Genomic DNA, 20,777 nt, shown 5'->3' on the forward strand with positions numbered 1-20,777 from the left:
TTAAAGATATGACTATTATCAAGTCATTGTTTCTTATGACCAAGCTTATTTACATAACATGTAGCATTGACAAACTATCTTTTGCAAGCCTGAGTAACTCCTTTTGTTTACTATTTCAGGAAAGGGTCACCAAGCTTGCACCCCGTCCTCAGTCAGAAGAAGATCTATCTGCTCTGTTTGAAGCATCAATGAAGCTATATTAACTACCACTTCACTGGAAATAATTGCCATTAGCCATTGTGGTTCAGATAACAGAAGTTGATCAGGCTAGATCATTGTCTTCCTATCTCTACACTTCACTTACCTGTTACTGGTTTGAATGTGATATGATTTTATTCTTCAGGAGATTCCTTCATGCTATGTCAAATCCAGGGGCCACACCCCACAGGTCAGTGTGCTTATACCAAACTCCAGTGAATACTCTGCCTCTGGTCTATGTACCAAGTGGACAAAAACTGTCTGTCAAATCTATAAATATAAATAGTATATGCCCAGAAACTGATGTCTAGAAATTTATCCTGAAGAAATATTAACATTAGTGGCCAAAGAACTATGACAAGACTATTTCAGGCAGTGCTTTTAGAATAATAAAAATTGAAACAAATCTAAATATTCATTAAAAGTATATAAATAGCCGGGTATGGTGTCACACGCCTGTAGTCCCAGCACTTGGGAGGCAGAGGCAGGTGGATCTCTGTGAGTTCAAGGCCAGCCTGGTCTACATAATGAGTTCCAGGACAGCTGGGGCTACAGAGAGACCCTGCTTCAAAAAGTAAAAAAAAAATGTATATAAATAAATCATAATATATTAAATGGTAGAATACCTATGGTATTATTAATAAAGATTGAGCAAGTCTCTTGGAAATATGTATACTATATAATGGATACACATGCCAAAAGCAAGTTGTAGAAAAATATAACACTGTGGTCTCACTTATCTTTCCAACATGTGCCTATATGCAGGAAAGAAAAATACATATTGAATTCTTAAAGATATCAGTGGAGAAAGGGAATTGTGCTATAGAAAATCAAGAGAAAATGTTCACTTGTATTTTATACTTTCACTAAGGGGCTGAGATTAGAACCAGGGTCTTGCACATGTTAGGCAAGTGGTCCACCACTGAGCTGCATCCCCAGCCTTTGGTTTTTGAGACAGGCCTTGACCTTTCTCTGTGGTCAAAACAAATCTTGAATTTGGGATCCTCCTGCCTTCACCTTCTGGGTGCTGGGATTACTAATGTGTAGCGCCACACCAGGCCTATTCTTTTTTTTTTAATATTTTAGTTATTTTTATTTTATGTGTATGCATGTATTGCCTGCATGTATCGAAGTGCACCCGTGTTATACAATGACTGCAGAGGTCAGAAGAAGGCATCAGATCCCCTGGAACTGGAGTTAAAGACAGTTGTTAGCTGCCATGTGGATGCTGGGAATTGAACCCAGGTCTTCTGCAAGAACAGTCAGTGTTCTAAACCACTGAGCCATCTCTCCAGACTGCCCCACCCAGGCCTATTCTTGTATTTTGTATTTTATAAATACATTGTCTGAATGTGTAAAAGCAAGCAGTTTTCTTGTTTTGAAAAGGGAGGACAGGGCAGGAGAAATGGCTCAGCAGGTAAAGTGTTTACTGTCCAAGCATGAGGACTTGAGTTCAGATCCCTCCCCCACTCACCCATGTAAAAGCTGGCTACAGCTACCCATGTCTGTAATGCCAGCAGGTGAGGGGCAGGGGGCTAGAGAAAAATGGACCCCATGGCTCACTGGCCAGCTAGTCCTTCTGAAAGTATGAGCTTCAGATGCACTGAGACCCTGTCTGATAAACAAGGTGTAGAGTGACAGGAAGACACCAGATGTAAACCTCCAGCCTCTACACACACATGCACAAGCAAGCATACATACACACATACAAGTACACACACATACACACACACACACACACACACACACACACACACACACAGAGGGAGCAAGGGAGATGGCTCAGTCAGTAAAGTGCTTGCCGCACAAGCATAAGGATCTGAGTTTGGATCTCCAGCACACACAAAAAGCGGGGTACAGTGTTGTTCATCTGTTACCCAAGCACAGGGGGTGCAGAAACAACAGGATTCCCAGTGCTTCCTGGCCAGTCCATTTAGCTAATCGGCGAGCTCCAGGTTCAGTGAGAGACCCTGTCTCAAAAAATAAGATAGAGAATAAAAGGAAGAAACCCAGCATTGACCTTTGGCTTCTACATGCACATGCACACACGTGCACACACAAGGAGAAAGAGGGACTGACAGTGTACCTTAGTGGCAGAAGTGCATGCTTAGCACATATGAGACCCTGGGTTCACACATTTGCACATGGAAATACATACACATACATGTACACACTCACTCAAAAATAATTCTTAGAAAACATTCAAATTCTTTATACCAAGTACCTAAAGATAAGACATACCAACAGAATTTCAGCTGCACCTTGGTGAGGGCTATGTCTGGCTAAAACTCCTTCCCATGTTTCAGAAATAATGGAATGTAAGCATAGAAGCTGTATGTGAACAAGACAGAGAACAGGTCATCTCTGAGGAGCCTTCAGTAAAAGTTGACAATGAATGTCTGAAAATGCATTTGGCGTAGTAAAAAATCAACAAACAAAATGGGGTTTCCATTTAAAAAATGTCCAGATAGGTTAAGTTAGACAACTCTTATAATATATTTTTCCTTCTGTGTCCTTGAGGGATTTTGTTCCAAGACTCCATGCAGATACTAAAATCTGTGAATACACAAGTCCTTTATATGAAATGATAAAAATGGCACAACCTTTAGTACTACATACATGTATATGTATATATGAGCAATATTTCCACAAGCTATGCACATTCTCCTATATACCTTAAATTCTCTCTGGATTCTTTATACCTAATGCAAAGTGAATGCTATGTTAGTACTTGCCATGCTGTATTGTTTAGGAAATAGCAAGAAAAAGCAAACTGTGCATGCTATGGTAGGGCTAACTTCTTGTACATAAACAAGACTCTAGGCATGTGATACTCGACCTGTGCCGGAGACAGTAGAAAGCCATGCAGAAGCAAGAGGCTACTGCAGTGTGTGTCTACACACTTGACAAATTCAGCATAGTCTTCTGTATACAACAGACTAAGTTTTGTCCTTTGGGAATTTGTGAAATCATTCGCCTCAACATTTTCTATTTGGACTTAGCTGAATCACAGATCTGGTAATTTCTGTAATGTAGTATGACATTATTTAGAGACCTGGGACCCTGGAGTTTGACCCCAGGGTCACCTGAATCTTGCTGTATTCAATCAAGGAAGGCCTCTTTAGCCCGAAAATGTTATGAACAGATTTTATATATTATCTACTCTTGAATGTGAGATTTTGAACTTGAGAAATTTAATGAAAAAAATCATTTGAGATATAAAAATGAATTATTTATCTTTGAAGTATCTGATGCCTTTCCTAACTGTAGCCAGATGCCTAAATGTGACTCACCAGAAGTGTTTGGTATGTCTTCTGACAATGACTCTGCAGAGGAAGAATTTAAAGGCCAAACGTTAAGAAGCAGACTTAGGAAGCCTTAATGAATTTTTATCTTGATCCTCATCATTTTGTGCGGTACAATTTGGAACCATGGAAAAGAAGCCTTTTGTGATTTACCAGCTATTTTAAAAGCATAAGACAAAGTATTTGGCCTGTTTCTATGAATCAAACACTTGCATGTTACAGATATAACAATTAAGTGCATTTTTCTAATTTCAAATCCTATTTTTCTATTAATTTCCTTTTTTTTTTTTTTTTGGTCTTTTTGAGACAGGGTCTCCCTGTAGCCTCAGCTGACCTGAACTCACTATGTAGACCAGGCTGGCCTTGAACTCACAGAGATCTGCCTGCCTCTGCCTCCCGAGTGCTGGGATTAAAGGCGTACACCACCATGCCTGGCTTAATTTCCTTTTTTAAAAAATTTCTGGAGTCAGCTGTGCAAAAAAAAAATTCTGGAGTCATAGTTTACTTACATGGATTGATTTACTCTGCATGGGAAAACAATTAAAAAGAATGTCATTCAAGCATTTATATAATGTTGCATTCATGAAAGTATCATATATGAAAGCATTTTCACTTGAAATACATTATTTCTAATTTATCTATGAGGTAGGCACTAATTTGTTCCAAGTCAGGTCATGTTTCCATGATTTATTGTCAAGGGCCACGACAAGCAGGTAGCTGGTTTTGCTCCCTTGTTCCTCTTCTATGCACAGGAAGGGTTGTGTTGGGTTTGGTGGTGTTTGTGTAGCTCTGGACATAGCTGTAGGATGTTTTCAAGTGATCGGTGAAGTAAGTCTGCTTTTGTAAAATACAGACAAGTACAGTATTAAAATAGAGAGAAAGTGTGAGCACAAAAAGCTGTTTCTGGCCTTTTAACCCTGAAAAAGATTAATGGTTGTTTGGATTAGAAACTGTACCCTAATGAGGCATGCTGCCCCAGGGGAGGTATGAGAAGGATGACTGTTCACCTCCAGGTCAACACTGCACAGGCTGTGAGTCTCTGAGGCTCAGCAACCCCAAACCAGACAGCTGCCATTAAGTGCCTGGTCCTCTGGGAGCACCTGGGAGACAAGGCCATCACCATCACAATGGCCTGGGGGAGGCAATCCCCTGAGCACAGCCACAGTGAATGGCAGTAGTTGGTTCTTGGAGCCTTAGGTTGAATTACTGGCAGCTGGTTTGGGCAGGACCTGGTTTCTCCTGTTATTATTCCACTGATTTTCCAACTCCAATCACTCTCAAATTAAACTGCAACAACGGCTTGAGATCTCGTCCCATGTGACACCCTCATGAAGCTACACCCAGAACAACTAGCTAACTTCAAACCCTCATTCTTTCTGGCTTTAAATGTTGGATTTTTAGTTGGGTGGTTTTAATTACTTTCCAAATTGCACAGTTTTTCATACATTGAAAAATAATTAAAATACTTAAGAGAAAAGAAAAAAAACCTACTTATGAGCTCAGTATCCAAACACAGCTGTTAACATTTGATCTTTTCTTTGCATTTCTTCCATGTGGAAGGTATAATCTGCTCCTTTCTTGGAAGGTATGACACATTAAGTATTTTGCATGTCTCCACAAAATCTTCATGATGGTTACTTAAACACACACAATAGTTCACAGAATGGACTTTTAATAATTCATCCATAATACAGGCAATCAAGATGGCATCCAGATTTTCACTCCCACCGGTAACATAGCAGTGAACAGATGAATAACGTACACGTAGCGTTTTTATATTCTGTTACTTTCCTAGGCTGAGTTTCCCCAAAGAGAATTTTTACATTTTAATCATGAATATTTATATGACTCTTGATTCATATTTTCAAAATATATATATAGTACTTCATTTTAAGTGTTGCTTCCCCATTTCTTTAATCTTATTTCTCTTCAAAATAAATACCAGCACATAGCAACAAGAAATCCAACCAGGTTCATTCACATGGATGGACTGTGTTCGACTATTGTTTCAAATGTACAAAAGCTAACTGTGATTTTTCTTTTATATCATGAGAGTCAGAACTTCATATCCATGGAAGTTCCAGGACACATTTTGGATGCCCAAATCCAAAGCTATTCTAGTCCTTTGTATAAAATGGCATAGAAGTTACTTCTATCCTATATACATACCCCATATACTTTTAAATCATCTCAAGATGACTTCCAATGTCTAATACGATATAAAAAGTTATTCTGTACTCTTAGGAAATAATGTCAAAGACAAAGAAAGTCTGCATATGTTCAATACAAATGCAGTGTGTGTGTGTGTGTGTGTGTGTGTGTACAGAGAAAGGAGCACAACACACTGTGGGGAGAGAGGGTGGGGGGAGAGAGAGGGAGAGAAAGAGAGAGAGAGAGAGAGAGAGAGAGAGAGAGAGAGAGACTGAGACCCTGTCAGGCCAACCTTCTTTGACTTACTGCTGTAAAGCTCTAGAAGTTCAAAGATTAATGTTAAAATCCTATATAATTTCTCATACTGGTATTTGATTAGTATATTTGCAAAATAAGGGTTCAGTGGACTTCTGAACCCTTTTTCAATAAGTGTCAGAATACCAGGCCTATCATAAGAAGGTTTTTCACCCACTGACTGATTTGTAGGCAGTCAACTTGGAAGGAGCCACAGTACAGGAAACGTCTCCCTTACCACCCCCACTGCCTTTGGCTGGCATTCACTGAGCTGGAGGTGGTGCTGAACTTCGAGATGGCAGAAGAGGTCCTGGAGATGCAAGGCCTAGGGCTGCTTCTAGTGATGGCCTTCATGTTGTAGAGACCCACGAGTACACAGGGCACCACATAGTAAGAAACAGGTAGCACATGTGTGTGTCAGGTGCAGTTTTCCTGAGTGTTTTTGATGTGCATTGAGTTAAAGCTGCAGAATGTACAACTGTAGAGAAATGACTATATGTCTTATCAGTGCACACAGATTAAAATTTAAATCAGCAAATCTATTTTTTTTTTTTTTTTTGCCTCTTACTTTTTCTTTTCCTTCTTGGACCCTCTGTAAGTGGATCCCTAGCCCACAGGTCTGAATTGCTACGCTCATAGTCTTCATTTTTCTAGTCAAGAAAAATACCCAAATGTTCTTTTTTATAATTCATCCAAGCACTTAGTGAAAGGATTGCTGCTCTGTGAGAGAGGTGAGATAAAAGAACCACTCCAGAACCTCTTCCCATGGTCTAAGATGTTCCTCTAAGCAGAAACCTCTGGAAGCTGTGTAAATGTACACATGCTTCCTTGATGGCTTTGGCAACAGTTACAAGACAGCCAGCATAAGCTCTGTAGCATATACTGAATAAGGGAAAAACATTTGTAAGGCAAACCACTATTCTATTTATTTATTTATTTATTTATTTATTTATTTATTTATTTATTATTTAGAAACAGGTGCTCAGGTATCCCAAAGTGGCTTCAAGCTCGCTGTGTGCCTAGGATGATATACACCACCACACCTGGTTTTATGTGGTGCTGGGGACTGAACCCAGGGCTTTGTGCCTTCTAGGCAAGCATTCTACCAGCTAAGCTACATCCCCATGCCCAAACAACTACTTTTTATTTTAGCCATTGTAGCAAGCTTGTGGTGAGCTCTTGCTGTAGAATTGATTGGTGTTTGGATGTTGAACACCTTTTCATGTGTTGATTTGCCATCTTTGTGTGACAACATGAAGAGTTTCTTGAAACTTGTGAATTCCAGTGAGATTTACATTGAAAGGCCAAAAGCAACTAAAGCAGGGCCAGTGATCAACGACAGCTGTGGAAATTAGTTATGAAACTGTTCGATGATAAGATGTATAAATGACTTGATGTATAAAGACAGTGAGGAAAAACAAATAGAGGCTTCCAGAGGTAAAATGCCTTGACAGGATGTTACCTCATTAGCATTAATTATAAATCCAATGTTGATAATATGTTTGAGTCCTTACATGCTGGAAACTAGAATTGTATGACATGCATTGTATCATTTGCTACTCAAAACAACCAAATGAAGCATCTATTACTATTATCTCCGTTTTATGGATGATAAAATCAAGACAGAGATGTCTAATAAGTTAACCAAGGCCACACTGATAGCAAGTGATTTGACCCCAGACACAGATATTGCTTTTGGTAACTACCCAATACAAACTTCTCTGCCAGGTTCTGGGGCTGCAAAGATTAAGGAAATACAGTCCTTCCCCATAAGGAGCTCATCACCCATCAAGGGAAAGAGTTCTGCACACCATTTGAATAGTATGAATGGTTGGTAAGCTGCCTTGCCAACATTAGAGATACTTGGGAATGTTATGTTGACTGAATAGTTAAGTGTAAGATACTGATCCTGACTCTTAGACAGATCTAATGTTTGTTATATCTTATATAGAAGGCAGTTTTTTCTACTCTAGAAGTAGAGTTTCTTAGACCCAATTATCCACCTGCCTCAGTCATCCTGATCAGTTTACACAATTGTGCTGGGTGACAGTGACTGGAAACTATCAAATATAAAGAAGGGAGTTGCTATATCCTGGACTTCGAGTTAAAAGAGATGATGGAATCCTTTCATCCAGAAAGAAGAGCAAACTCCTCACATAGCTCCACAAAATGCATAGGTTCACTGCCAACTACTATGCAGAGCAGGCTTTCTGTCCAGTTCCTGTAACCTCCCTGTCCCCAAGCTCACGTCCTCTCATTAGGTCTCCAAAACCAAGGAAGATTCCTATAGGGCAGAGACTCACAGAGACCTTTCCCTTCTCACCACACCCTTCCTCTGAGTCCACCATCCCTCTCCTTTCACTCATCCTCCAGGATTTCCACCAGGATTATCTCTATCCCTGCTATGGAATGCATACTTGTATCGTCTCTGGGTTCCCATGTTGAAGCCAAGATGACTCCCCCACCCCCAGTGTTTTGGTATTTGAAGGCAGGTCTTTGGGAGGTAATTAGGTTTAAATAAATCTATAAGGATGGAATCTCCCTAAAATAAGATGAAGAGGCCAGAGTTCTCACTCTCTACCACAAGAACATACAGTACGAAGTTGGCCACCTTCCAGTTAGACAGCCCTCTTGGGAACTGATTCCACAAGAGCTGAGTTATACTTGTGAGCCTTCCGGGCCTCAGGATCTCTGGATGCTAGGCACCAGATAACAGTAACTGGTTACAGCAGTCTAGGCTAGAGAAGACTTTCCCAAAGAGGAAAGTCAGAGAAACATGAGTTAACATTGAGAGTAGGTTACACAAGGTGCGTTTGAAGCACTTTACACATTTTCCACTCGTGTCCTTTCAACAATATTATGAATTATTATTGCACCTTTCTCATCAACACACACACACACACACACACACACACACACACACGCACACACACCACTCTTGTTTCAGACCCCGACCTCTTACCTTGGTTGTAGCAATCACCTCCTAATGGTTTTCTTGCCTCTGTTTCTTAGCATCTTGAATATTCTCCACCCTCATCCAGAATGATTTCATAAATCACAAATTGCTGCTCATGGCTTTCTCTTAGTGAAAAATCTTTCAGTGAGGCTGGGATATAGTGCAATGGTAGAATATCTACAAAGTATGTATGAATCTCTGGATTTGATGAGCAGCACTGCCAAAAATAAAAAGAAAGAAGAGAGAGGGAGGGAGGGAGGGAGAGAGAGAGAAGAAAGGAGAGAAAGAATGAATCAAAATCTCTGTGACCATCTTTCTCCCTAAGGAAATAAAGGAACCCTGATTTGAGGTGTTCTCTGAACTCCATAGCATCTTCTGTGTGTCTCTCATTTATTATGTACTCTGTCCCTCCTTCTAATATGTTAACAAGGTATAGGAGACCTTGTCTTGATCACTGAAGATCTTCATCCTCTGCCTTCATAACTGGCATCCACAGGAGTGAATCGTCAATGCATACTACAAATTACAATGAACATTACCAATTTAATTTTTTCTCACTCAGACCATTTTTCATTAACCTAAGTCTCACATTCTGAGTGTGGAAGCTCTCATGTCCAGATTCTCAGGCCCTGTGAATGAGTTCTGGAACCAACATCTCTCGCTTGTAATATCCTATTAGAAGAATAGAAGCAATAAGTGTTCTAGAATTCACTTTCTATTGATGAGGGTCCATAGCCCACTGCTAGGATGGCAGCACAGGGGATTCACAGGGCTTGTGTGAGTCTTCTCAGATTGGTGTACAGGAAACCTGCAAGCTATGCCAAAGGGGAACACCTTTATAAAGCACAGCTGACTAGGTATCTACATAAAAGAGAGTCTCATATGAGTAATAACAAAACCATTTCGGCAGCCTTCCCATTATGAATCTGACATTTCCTCCTTCTTCAGAGCCCAACGTGAGTGCTTGTGAGTTTTAAGTGAAATAATAAAGCCATCAACACACAGTTCAAAGCTATGTAATACTTTTAATTAGGAGGTCTCTAGAGTGTATTTCATGTTAAAGAAAATATGGACTTACTAGGCATTCCCTCTCAAATCCCTTAATCCTTTGGGTTTAGAGAATGAGAGATTCAAATTCTTCTCTGAGATCTTAATTTTTATGTGGCTCCTTAATACTTTTTTTTTTCCCTGTTCTAAAACTCTAAATCCTTTCAACTAGCTTCACTGGTTCCACAGCTGAATTGGCAGCTGCTGATCTTTTTATTGGTGGTCATGGATTTAGTTTGATTGCTGACACAGGAACAATGAGAAGATAAACAATTCCATTTGTGACCATGAAATTCCCCATCTGTTGGGTGCATTCATGACTGAAGACTGCTGGGCAGAGACAGATGAAGGAGCCCACCACACTGATGTTAATGACATCCATCACACGAGCTGAACATGTGGCTTCATAAATCAAGAGCTAATGGTGGCTCTAGTTGCTCATGTCATGAACAAGTCATCCGTTTAAACACTTAAGAATTTAACTTGACATTGAGCCTGGAAACCTACCTTGAAATTCCAATCACACCAAAAAACTCCAGAAGTAGGTTTAAAAAAAAAAGAATAAAAAGAAAATTATGTAGTTTTCAGATGTACACTCAGATATTTGCAAATGAAGCAATATGTCTAAAATTGGTTTTAATCTCATTTTTTATTTATTTTTATTGAATTTTTGTGAATTTCATATATCTTGATTATATTTAGAATCCCTCTCCTATCTGTACCCTTCCCACAGCCCCGTGTCCCCACAGGATTTCGTGCATTCTGTTATATATGTTAAGGCTTATCTAGCTCTGTTTGTGTCCCCAGATGTCCCTCGGTGTGAGTCCATCCACCTAGCATGCACATAGGTTCACCCCATGGTATCATAGTAAATAAAGAGTTTATTTAAAATTGACTTCAAAATAAAATTTTAATGAGGGTGGTGCTGGTAAGACGGCTCAGCACTGGCTGCTCTTGCAGAGATCCCAGGATCAGTTGCCAGCACCCACATGGTAACTCCAGTTCCAGGGGACTTAACACCCTCTTCTGGCCTCTACGGGCATTGTATTCCTGTGGTTCTTACATACATGCAGGTAAAACACTCATACACAGAAAATAAAAATATATAAATTAAAAAAAATTTGATGATATAAAAGGCAAAGAGATAAATTGGGGAAAGATGCAGATCATTGATAAAACTGAGTGGCAGGTCCTTGGGGTCGCCACAGCACAGGCTCCACTTTTGCATGTTTTGAATTTGAATAAGGAAAAATAAAATATTTTTAAAGTAAAGATAACTGAAAATCAGAGCATCCATTGTTTAGCATAAGCATTTTTTCCCAATTGTGGTGCTTTTTTTAAAGAAAAATAAATTGGTCACATAACTGTTTAAACATTTAATAACACAAAACGCCATCACCAGCAAACAGGGACACTGTTTCACAGGGAGGAAATCAGGAGGAAATGGACCCTGTGGAGTCCATTTCAAGGACTCACTCACACCCTAGCCCCAGTCTAAGGCAGAGAGGTTACTGAGCCCAGGAAGCCAAAACCTGGCCAACTTGCCCCCCTTTTAGCTTGAGTTGCCATTGTTGGCATTGCTTCCGTATTTTGTGGCTTCTTTCCTTGGGCCCTCTTCTTAGCCAGTCTATTTTACAGGTTGCTATCAAAGAAATGAAAATGAAAGACCAGCAGAAAAGAGGGGGCAGGGCCTTTGTGCCAGGGCCTGCACAGGTCACTTCCGTAGTCACATTCTCTAAAGCCACTCAAGGAACCCAGCTTCTGGCTCCACTGGGCTCCCCAGGGGGCCTTCTTAGCCAGAATGAGATAGAATAGTGGTGCATACTCTTCTAGAAAGCCAGAAGTGGAGAAAAACTAAACTAGGCTCTGAGATCACCTTCTCCAAGTGCCCAAGTAGAAAGTTGTTAAAATTTACACAGAAAGACTGTACCTATGTGCCCAACACTATGCAGACCACACTGGCCACACTGAATAGAACACCTTTTCCAGGGAAGAAAGACAAGTAGATAAGACATAGTGCCCAGCATGAGGGCTACAAAGAGTGAAACACTTGGCTGCCTTCAGGAGTGATGCTGGCACTGAGGACACTGGGTACAAGTTCCAGGAGCCAGTGGGGACCGCCATTGTCCAATATGGTGGCCATGAGCCACGGGAGTCTGTTGTTCTTGAAGTACAACTAGTCCACATCGAAATGTGCTGTCCATGAAAAATACACACCAGACTCCCGAGACAGCATGGGAAAAAATGTAGTGAGACAAAATAAACCTCTTTTTGTTAAAACTTAAAATAATTTGACTGCCTCATTAATTATTTTGCATATTGGTTACAAATTAAAATGATAATATTTTGGCATTTTCAGTTAAATAAAATATATTTATATCTCTCTTCCTTCATCTGAACTTGTAGCTTTTCCTTCAGTGGTGGGCCCTTGCACAGTAGCCAAGCCCTCTACCACTAAACAATACCCCCATTCCATGAACTTGCAGCTTCTTAATTTATACTCAGCTGTATTTGTATTACTATTGAGCCCACCTTTTTTGTATAATTTTTTTAATAGTGCTAAACATGAAACCCAGAGTCTATGCCTCTAGGCAAGAATTCTACCATTGAGCTATATTTCCAATCCAATTCACATGCTTTTAAAAAATTACACATAGGGGCTAGAGAGATGGCTCAGCAGTTAAGAACACTGACTGTTGTTGCAGAAGACCTGGGTTTGAATCCCAGCACCCACATGGCAGATAACAACTATCTGTAACTCAAGTTCCGGGGGATCTAACAGCTTCTCTGTCCTCCATGGGCATTGCACAACATGAGTGTACTTACCTACATGCAAGCAATACATGCATACACATAAAAATAAAATTTAAAAAAAATTAAACATAATATTTTGAGCTTTGAAGTCTATTATACCATATATATTTCTATCTTCATAGAAATATATTTGTATTTTCTATTTCTTTCCCTCTTTGAATTAAATTTATACATTTACATTCTAAAAAGGAATACATGGAGAATATTCATTTACCAAACTTCTTCCCAAGAGGTAACCATTTTTAACTTCATAGTTAAAAAATACATCCCTAGATATCATCCAAATATCTCCAATTTGACCTCTAAGAATTTATCCTACAGATAGACTTGAATACAAATATAGGCTAGTAATAAATGACTACAGTAATAACTTTCATAAGTATATTGTGATGTGTTCTTGATAAAAACACCAAAGAGAATGAGATAGAAGCTAGGCATGGTGGTGCATACCTGCCATCCATCCAAGCTACTTGGGAATCATTTGAGATTGTGAGTCAAAGATCAACCTGGCAACATAATAAGATCTTGTCTCTAAAAAAGTAAGGCAAGGTAGATTTACTTATACCTCATCAATTTAGAAGTCCTTATGCTGCAAGAAACAGAAAATCCGATGCAAACTGCTTTAAATGCAAAAAAATGTATTGGATGGTATAAAATATTAAAGTTATGCACATGCACACACATAGAAAAAAGAAAAAATGATTGAAATCAATTTTATCTGTTTCTTTTAACTTTTTAAGTATGACTAGCACAACATTTTAAGTTAGATATGTCCTTAGCACTGTATTTCTAGGGAGCATGCTGCTCTAAAGGTTCTACTTGAGTGAAGAATGAGTAACTTGAATGCCACCTAGAAGGACTCAGGCTGTACTGGCTCCTAGAAGCAGCAGAAAAGGGCCAAAGGTCACTTTATGTTTCTTTGGGAATACCTCATAGCCACTCCAAACCTCACTGAATAAAACTGAACTCCAGGCCAATAGTGGATGCTGAGGTCAGCATCCACACTCCCCAGGACCAGGGCATTCCTTCAGCACTAACATCCCACAGCCCAGCCCCACATTCCAGCTTGTCTTTCACTGGAGGGAGCCAAGGATCCAACCCTTCCCAGAGCCATCTCCACCCAGGGGTAGCTGAGGTCAGATAGGAGGCCCATCTCTTTGGCTCCAACTTGAGGTCTAAAGGGCTGGCCCCACTTCAGAGTTTCCCCATAGGTTGGTTGGGTCCCTTCATGACATCAAGTAGCCACCCAGTGGCTTCCTTTATCTGATCCTGTCTGCTACACTTCTCTGTCAGTAGCTGATCATGAGTGCTCTGGCCAGTAGACTCCCCCCACACTAACTTCATCTCAGAGTTGGCTTCTTAGGAACTTGACCATCAGCATAATCTTCCCCTTAAATTTCTTTCTCTTGCTGTCTTCTCCTGAGGTCAACTTTAACTACTTTCTCCCTCTCGAACCCACAGTCCATTGGCAAGAAATCCTACTGGTTCTACTTTGAAATCAATGCTCAACTTCCCACCATTGTCCAAATCCAAGTCTTCATCTTCTCTCCCCTGGGATGTCCTAGTAGCTTCCCAACTGCTCTGCCTTCTGCCTCTTGCATTCCTTCAGTCCCTCTCAATAGAGTAATCAGAAAGGTCTTAAGTCAGATCATGTTGAAGCTCGGCTTAAAGCCCCAAATAACATCCTAAGTCATTCAAAGTAAATGCTAAACCTTGGTCTAGCATACCTAGAAGAATCCTAATATATATCTATTCCCCAGAATAATTTAAACAGCAACCACTAATCAAAAGTAGCCTAGTTGGATTATTATATGCTTACTATGTTATGTTTCTCATTAATGTGACAAAATACCTGACAGAATCTTAAGGAGGAAGAATTTATTTTGTCTCATAGTTTGAAAGAGTATAGACCATCATGATGGGGAAGTCATGGTGGAGTTCACAGCAGCAGGTATGTGTGGCTTGGTCTCTTCATTTCTTGACAGACCAGAAAGCAGGAAGACTGACTAGTCTACCACCATCAAGTCCCACTCCTGTGGCCTTACATCACCATCTAGGCCCCACATCTAAACAGTTCCATAACCTCCCAAAACTGTATCATTGACTGTAACCAAATGTTCAGATATATGAATCTGGGGGAGCATCTCACATTCAAACCACTACACTATGTGAGTCAGCTTTCTGTCATTGTAACAAATACTTGAGAACATCAACTTAAAAGGAAGAAATGTTTACTTTGACTCATGGTGCAGAGACTTTAGGCCATGGTTGCTCAGTCCTGTTCCTTTTGGCCTGTGGTGAGGTTGGACATCATGGCAGGGGTGTATAAGAGCTGCCTACATTGTTGTGGCCAAAAGAGGAAGGGAAGGAGGGAAGGGGGGAGGGAGAGAGGGAGGAAAGGAAGAAAGGAGGGAGAATGGTCCCAATAGTCCCTTCAAAAGGCCCAAATCCTACAAGTTCTACCACCTCCCAATAGTGCCACAGGCTGGTGACCAAGCCACTGTCATAGGGGTCTTGGAGCATTTAGGGTCCAAATCATAATAGTTATCTTACCTGAAAGGCTCTTCCTGAAATAGCCTCCTGTTCCCTCTTGGGTCTCACCTTCAACTCCCCTCTCCCCACTCACTCTATTCCAGGGACTCTAGAACAATCCTCAAATAGGAAGACAAATTCCTCTCAAGAACAAGACATTTGCATTTGCTACTCCCCTGTCTGAGTGAATGCTCTTCCCCAGATATTTTCAGTCCCCCTCTTTTCCTTGGGCATTTAGTCAATATCATTTTTGCTTGTTATTTTCTTTTTGTTTTTGAAACAGGGTTCATGCTATGTTGCCCAGATAGTCTTGAACTGGAAGATCAAGCGATCACCTACTTCATCTTTCTGAGGCATCTCACCTGGCTCAAGTTCCCTTTTATTTAGGGAGGAGGGGCAGGGGTGTATGTACATGTGTGTATGCAGGTGCATGTGCCCTTGTACACACATGTGCCCATGTACATAAACATGCATTCAGAAGCCAGTGGAGGCTAACAGGTGTCTTCCTGTTTGTGCTCTGCTTTGTTCACTTGAGACAAAGTCTCTCACTGAACCTGAAGGTCATAAGTTCAGTGATGGGGTTAGTGACAAATGTAGCCATACCTGGTTTTCATGTGGGTACTGGGGATTCAAATTCAGTTTCTCATGCTTGCACAGCAAACACCACTGAAGCATTTCTCCAGCCCAAGAGCACTTTTTTGATAAGGTCTTCCCTAGCCTCCATTTAAAATTTCAACTTTCCACTCCAATCCTCCACATCCCCTCTTCTTTGCTTTTCTCTTTATATTTTCTACTCTATCCCACTATCTAATATTCCTCACATATATGTAATGTACAATATAATAGCTTATCTTGCTTGTCATTCATATCACTCAGTAGCACATAAAATCCATGAACATGCATGTTATCATCCCCAGGACCTGATGCATAACAAGTGTTCAATAAATATTTGTTGGGAAAGTGAAAGAAACATGGATGAACCTCAGAAGCATGATACTAAGCAAAAGAAGCCAGACAGAAATAGTCACATTGGGGCTGGAAAGATGGCTCAGCGGTTAAGAACACTGGTTGTTCTTGCAGAAGACCCAGGTTCAAATCCCAGCACCCACATAGCAACTAACAACTATCCATAACTCTAGTCCCAGGGGATCCAACAGCCTCTTCTGACCTCTGAGGGCATTGCACGACATGGGTGCACTTACCTACATGCAGGCAATACGTGCATACACATAAAATAAAAATAATAAATTAAATAAATTAAAAAAAAGAAATAGTCGCATTTGTATGATTCCAGTTATCTCAGAATATGGATCCCTGCTAGCTAGAGGCTACAGTAGGGAAGGGGTAACAATAGCTTTATAAGTAGGGTATTTCCCTTTGGGGTGATGTCTCATTGTTATTACAAAGTACCTGAAAAAGGCAACTTAAGGGAGGAAGGTTATTTTGGCTCATGGTTTTAGAGGACACAGTCCATCGCAGTGGGGAAGGCACAGAGCCAGGAGCATAAGGCGCTAGTCACGCTATGTCCACAGTCAGAATGTGGGGAGAGATGAATGCTGATGCTCAGATGGCTTCCTCCTTTCCCTCCTTATTTAGTCTGGGACCTTCATTTATGGGATGGAGCTGGCCACATTCAGGATAGGTCTTCCTCCTGAGTTCTCTGGACTCACCCTTACAGACAATTTAGAAGTATGTCTCCTAGGTGATTCCAAATTTAGTTAAGTTGGCAATGACAATTAGCCATCATAAATGATAAAAAAAATTGTTTTGGAGCTATATAGTGGAGACTGTAGCACAGTATTGTGATGTACTACTACTGAACTGTGCCCATTAAAAATGGTTATGTTACATGAATTTAATCTCGATGAAAAGAAAGCCAAAAAGCAGAAAACAAAAGGAATGAATGGTAGTTATGGAGTGTCAGGGCCTGGCTGTACCAGAGCTGCATCTACAGCAGGACAGCCTAGGAGCTATGCTAAAGTCAGTCTCTTTTACGAGTAGTGCACAGCTATTGTTCCAGGTACTCAGGAGGCTGAAACAGAAGGATCATTTGAAGTCAGGAGTTCAAGACCAGCCTATGGAGCATAGTGAGAGCCTTTCTCAAAATAATAATAACAGTAGTAATAATACATTCTTTTCAAAAGGCAAGGAGAACACAGGCCCATAGTAAGTCAGAATACCCACTATTTGTTTGACACAGCAATTTTCTTTTTAAATGGCCAGCTGCTCCACAAGAGGGAATTCATGCCCGGTACTTTAAACCTGGTCAAAAGCCCATGGCGGGGGAGATCATAGGCCCTAGGAGAGACCCTATTAATGTTGTTTTGCTAAATGGACATATTATCAAGCTACCTTCTAAATATTTATGTTTATATTCACAGATTAGTGCTGGATGGCCCCACACCCATGCCCATGAAGACACCACTAATTGGATCCAGTTAGCTAAAACAAATAGAAAAGGGAAGAAGAGAACATGAAGATGAGGGGGGGTACTCGAGTGTCTGAGGGGTGTGAGAGAAAGGATTTGGATTGGATATAATCTAGATATATTGTATACATGTATGAAATTGTCCAAGAATAAATTTTAAAATATTCTTTAAAATGACCAGTTAATTTAAGTTTTAGTAAGCAGTAGATAACTTTTAGTGTAAGTGTCCTAAGCAATATTTGGATCATACAATTTTTTTAAACCTATTTGTTATTTTTTGTAAAGTGAAATTTAACTGTTATTTTTTTAATCTAACAACCCCATTTCCCAAGCACCAGCCCATGTGATCCTAAGAGTCTTCTCCATACCCCAAAGAATATCACTTTGCATAAGTCAAATATTGAAATTATTTTTCTCTCAGAGGAACTGAAAGGAGAATGTTGCACCTGCTAAAATTATAAATCCATTTTAAGTTTCAAAAAATGAGCCACTTTAGTTCTGAGAGTGCCAAGGGTGGTCATGACTTTCCCAAACCAGGGACTCTCAAAGCAATGGTAGGCTACCTTGTGGGCTTGTTGGGTGCCTGTCTAAAGTGTCTGATACATAACAGCAGCTCAATAGTAATATCACCAGTGAATCACCAAGTCTGACACATGATGATTTTGATACATGTAAGATGAATGGGTGGGCACTGTCCAACACAAGCCAGAAGGTAGCACACAGGCCCCTATTCAGACACGGCTCTGCCACCCCTCTGCTCGGCCATTGAATCATCAGCCTCTGTTTTTAAAGTCATACATTCATGGGAACAACTCCAGAACTTTGGAATCAGAAAGATGTCCAGGCATACGGTTGTATACCAAGAGGTTGGTGGGTCTGACATGCAGCCAGAGACTGTTGAACCACAGATTCAAATCTTGGAGGAGGACTCTGTCAACAGTGCTGTGCTTTTCTCTGTGTACCAGAGGCTTTCAAACTTTACTGAGAAACAGTATCCCCTGAAGAGCTTATTCAAACAGACCACTGGCATCCACCCAAATCAGAGCTTCTGATTTTTCTGGCAAGAGGGGCCTAAGAAATTTGCATGTCTAACAAATTCCCCAGAGATGTTTTTGCTTCTGTCTGGGGACAATTTGAAACCACTGTGCTGCATCCAGGGCTCTCAACCCTAGCATATTTTAATGGCCAGCATGGTTTTAAATATATCCCCCTACTGTAAATAATTGGATTTATTTTTATGTGTGTATTTATCTTTTTTATAATTGGTTTTAAATAGTCTTGGAGGGGGAAATGAATGCCTCACAATTTTAGTGCATGTAGGGTTAGGAACTCTCCTTTAAGTGACTTCTGTTCTAACTCTAAATGTGCCCTGGGATCAGTACCACCCCACCTCAGACCAGTGGAACCTGAATCTGCATTTTAAGAAGCATCCTAGGTGGTTCTGACACATGCTAGGGCCTCATTCATTCTACTTTTCACCCTAAGTGCGGTTTTACCAAAAGTTTCTTCTTGCACCTTTGTTGAGAGACCTGGATCTCTCTGGAGTTCTCAGGTTGAAGAGTGAGAAATGGAGACAGCATTACACAGTGCTTCCCAACAGGCAGTAAGCAGTTTGCAGAGCCTACAGAAAGAAAGTCTTCCCTTGATACAACTGCCCTTAGAGTAACTATACAGGTCAAATGTTTTAAAAAATGCGTAGATCTTACCAATAAGGCTAAACTGACTGATGAGAGAGCTCCAGGACTGCTCCTGTCTGCACCGCCACAGCTCTAGGATTACAAGTATATACCACTAGGTCCAGGCTTTATGTGAATCCTGGGGATCAAACTAGGTCTTCATGCCTGCATGACAAGCCCCTTACCAACTGCGCCATCTCCCCAGGCCCCTGTGGCATTGTTCCTAATTTTAAACAATAGAAATAAGCTATGGAAAAAGATGCATAAATTCTTAGAATTCAGAGATTTCCTACTTAAAAAATGAGAACTGTCTATGTTGCATACACTTGTGCATGTAATATAAACTCAATTTCTATTTCTTAAAAAATTTCATGGCATATATTTATAAATAGTCATTGAAAATCTAAAAATATACCCACCAATCTATGCAGAAATTGCTTTTAGGAAGTGAGACTGTATCATAGGAAGCAGTTTCCACTTTTTCTGTATACCTATCTACCATGTCTGCATTTGCTATAACAATCACATTGTTTTATTGGTTAAAATATCTCAAACATGTAAAAATGATTTCTTCAGAACTTCTTTGTCTGTTTTCTTTTTAAAATATTTTATTTATTATTTTCACTTTATGTGTATGAATGTTATTGCCCACGTGTGTTCAAGTACATTCATGTCATGCAGTACCCACAGAGATCAGAAGAGGGCGTCAGATCCCCTGCAACTGGAGTTACAGGTGGTTGTTAGCCACCATGTGGGTGCTGGGATTCGAACCTGGGTCCTCTGCAAGAGTAACCAGTGCTCTTAATCCCTGAGCCATCATTCCAGGCCTGAGTATGTTTTCTTAATCAGCCCATTTAGTTAATGTTAATTAGATATAATATACTATAATTGATTAGGTTTGGTTTTACTTAAATGAAATCTAATCCAATCTGGACCCCTTGGAATTAAATCTGGATAATTCTGATTGGTTTGTTTTTTTATTTGTTTATTTCCCAAAGAGTTCTTAACTTTTTTAAGATTTAATTTATATGCATTCATGTGTGTCTATATGTCTGTATGCACATGTGTGTGGATGTACTCAGAGGTCAGAAGAGGGTATTGGATCCCCTGGAACTGGAGTTACAGGCAGTTGTAAATCACCCAATGCCTAGTCTTCAGAGTTCGTTTTTAAAAATTGTTCTTAAACCAGGTTCACCTAGATTTTATACCTGATCAATTAATTTGTAAATATAAGGCCAGATATTTATGCTTCATTTTACTAAATTTCATCTTACAGATATCAGTCAAATGCTTCAGTTTGTTAATATGATTCTGCATCTTTAATTCTACTGTACTGTTTACTCCTCTAAGTTTTTCATGATGTGAAAATTAATTAC

At 40.1% G+C, this 20,777-nt stretch overlaps 1 protein-coding gene across 1 annotated transcript in view; it reads left to right on the forward strand.

The window, feature by feature from the left end:
* Positions 1 to 724, forward strand: part of Adhfe1 (alcohol dehydrogenase iron containing 1) — a 33,709-nt gene extending 32,985 nt beyond the window's left edge. The window contains exon 14 of the mRNA XM_008854762.3: positions 120 to 724. Within this exon, the coding sequence (XP_008852984.1) occupies positions 120 to 203 (84 nt within the window). The 3' untranslated portion in view covers positions 204 to 724. The remainder of the gene's footprint in view (positions 1 to 119) is intronic.
* The last annotated feature ends 20,053 nt before the right edge of the window (positions 725 to 20,777 follow it).

Source organism: Nannospalax galili, unplaced genomic scaffold (assembly GCF_000622305.1).
Source record: "Nannospalax galili isolate Female #2095 unplaced genomic scaffold, S.galili_v1.0 scaffold247, whole genome shotgun sequence".
Lineage (NCBI taxonomy): Eukaryota > Metazoa > Chordata > Mammalia > Rodentia > Spalacidae > Nannospalax > Nannospalax galili.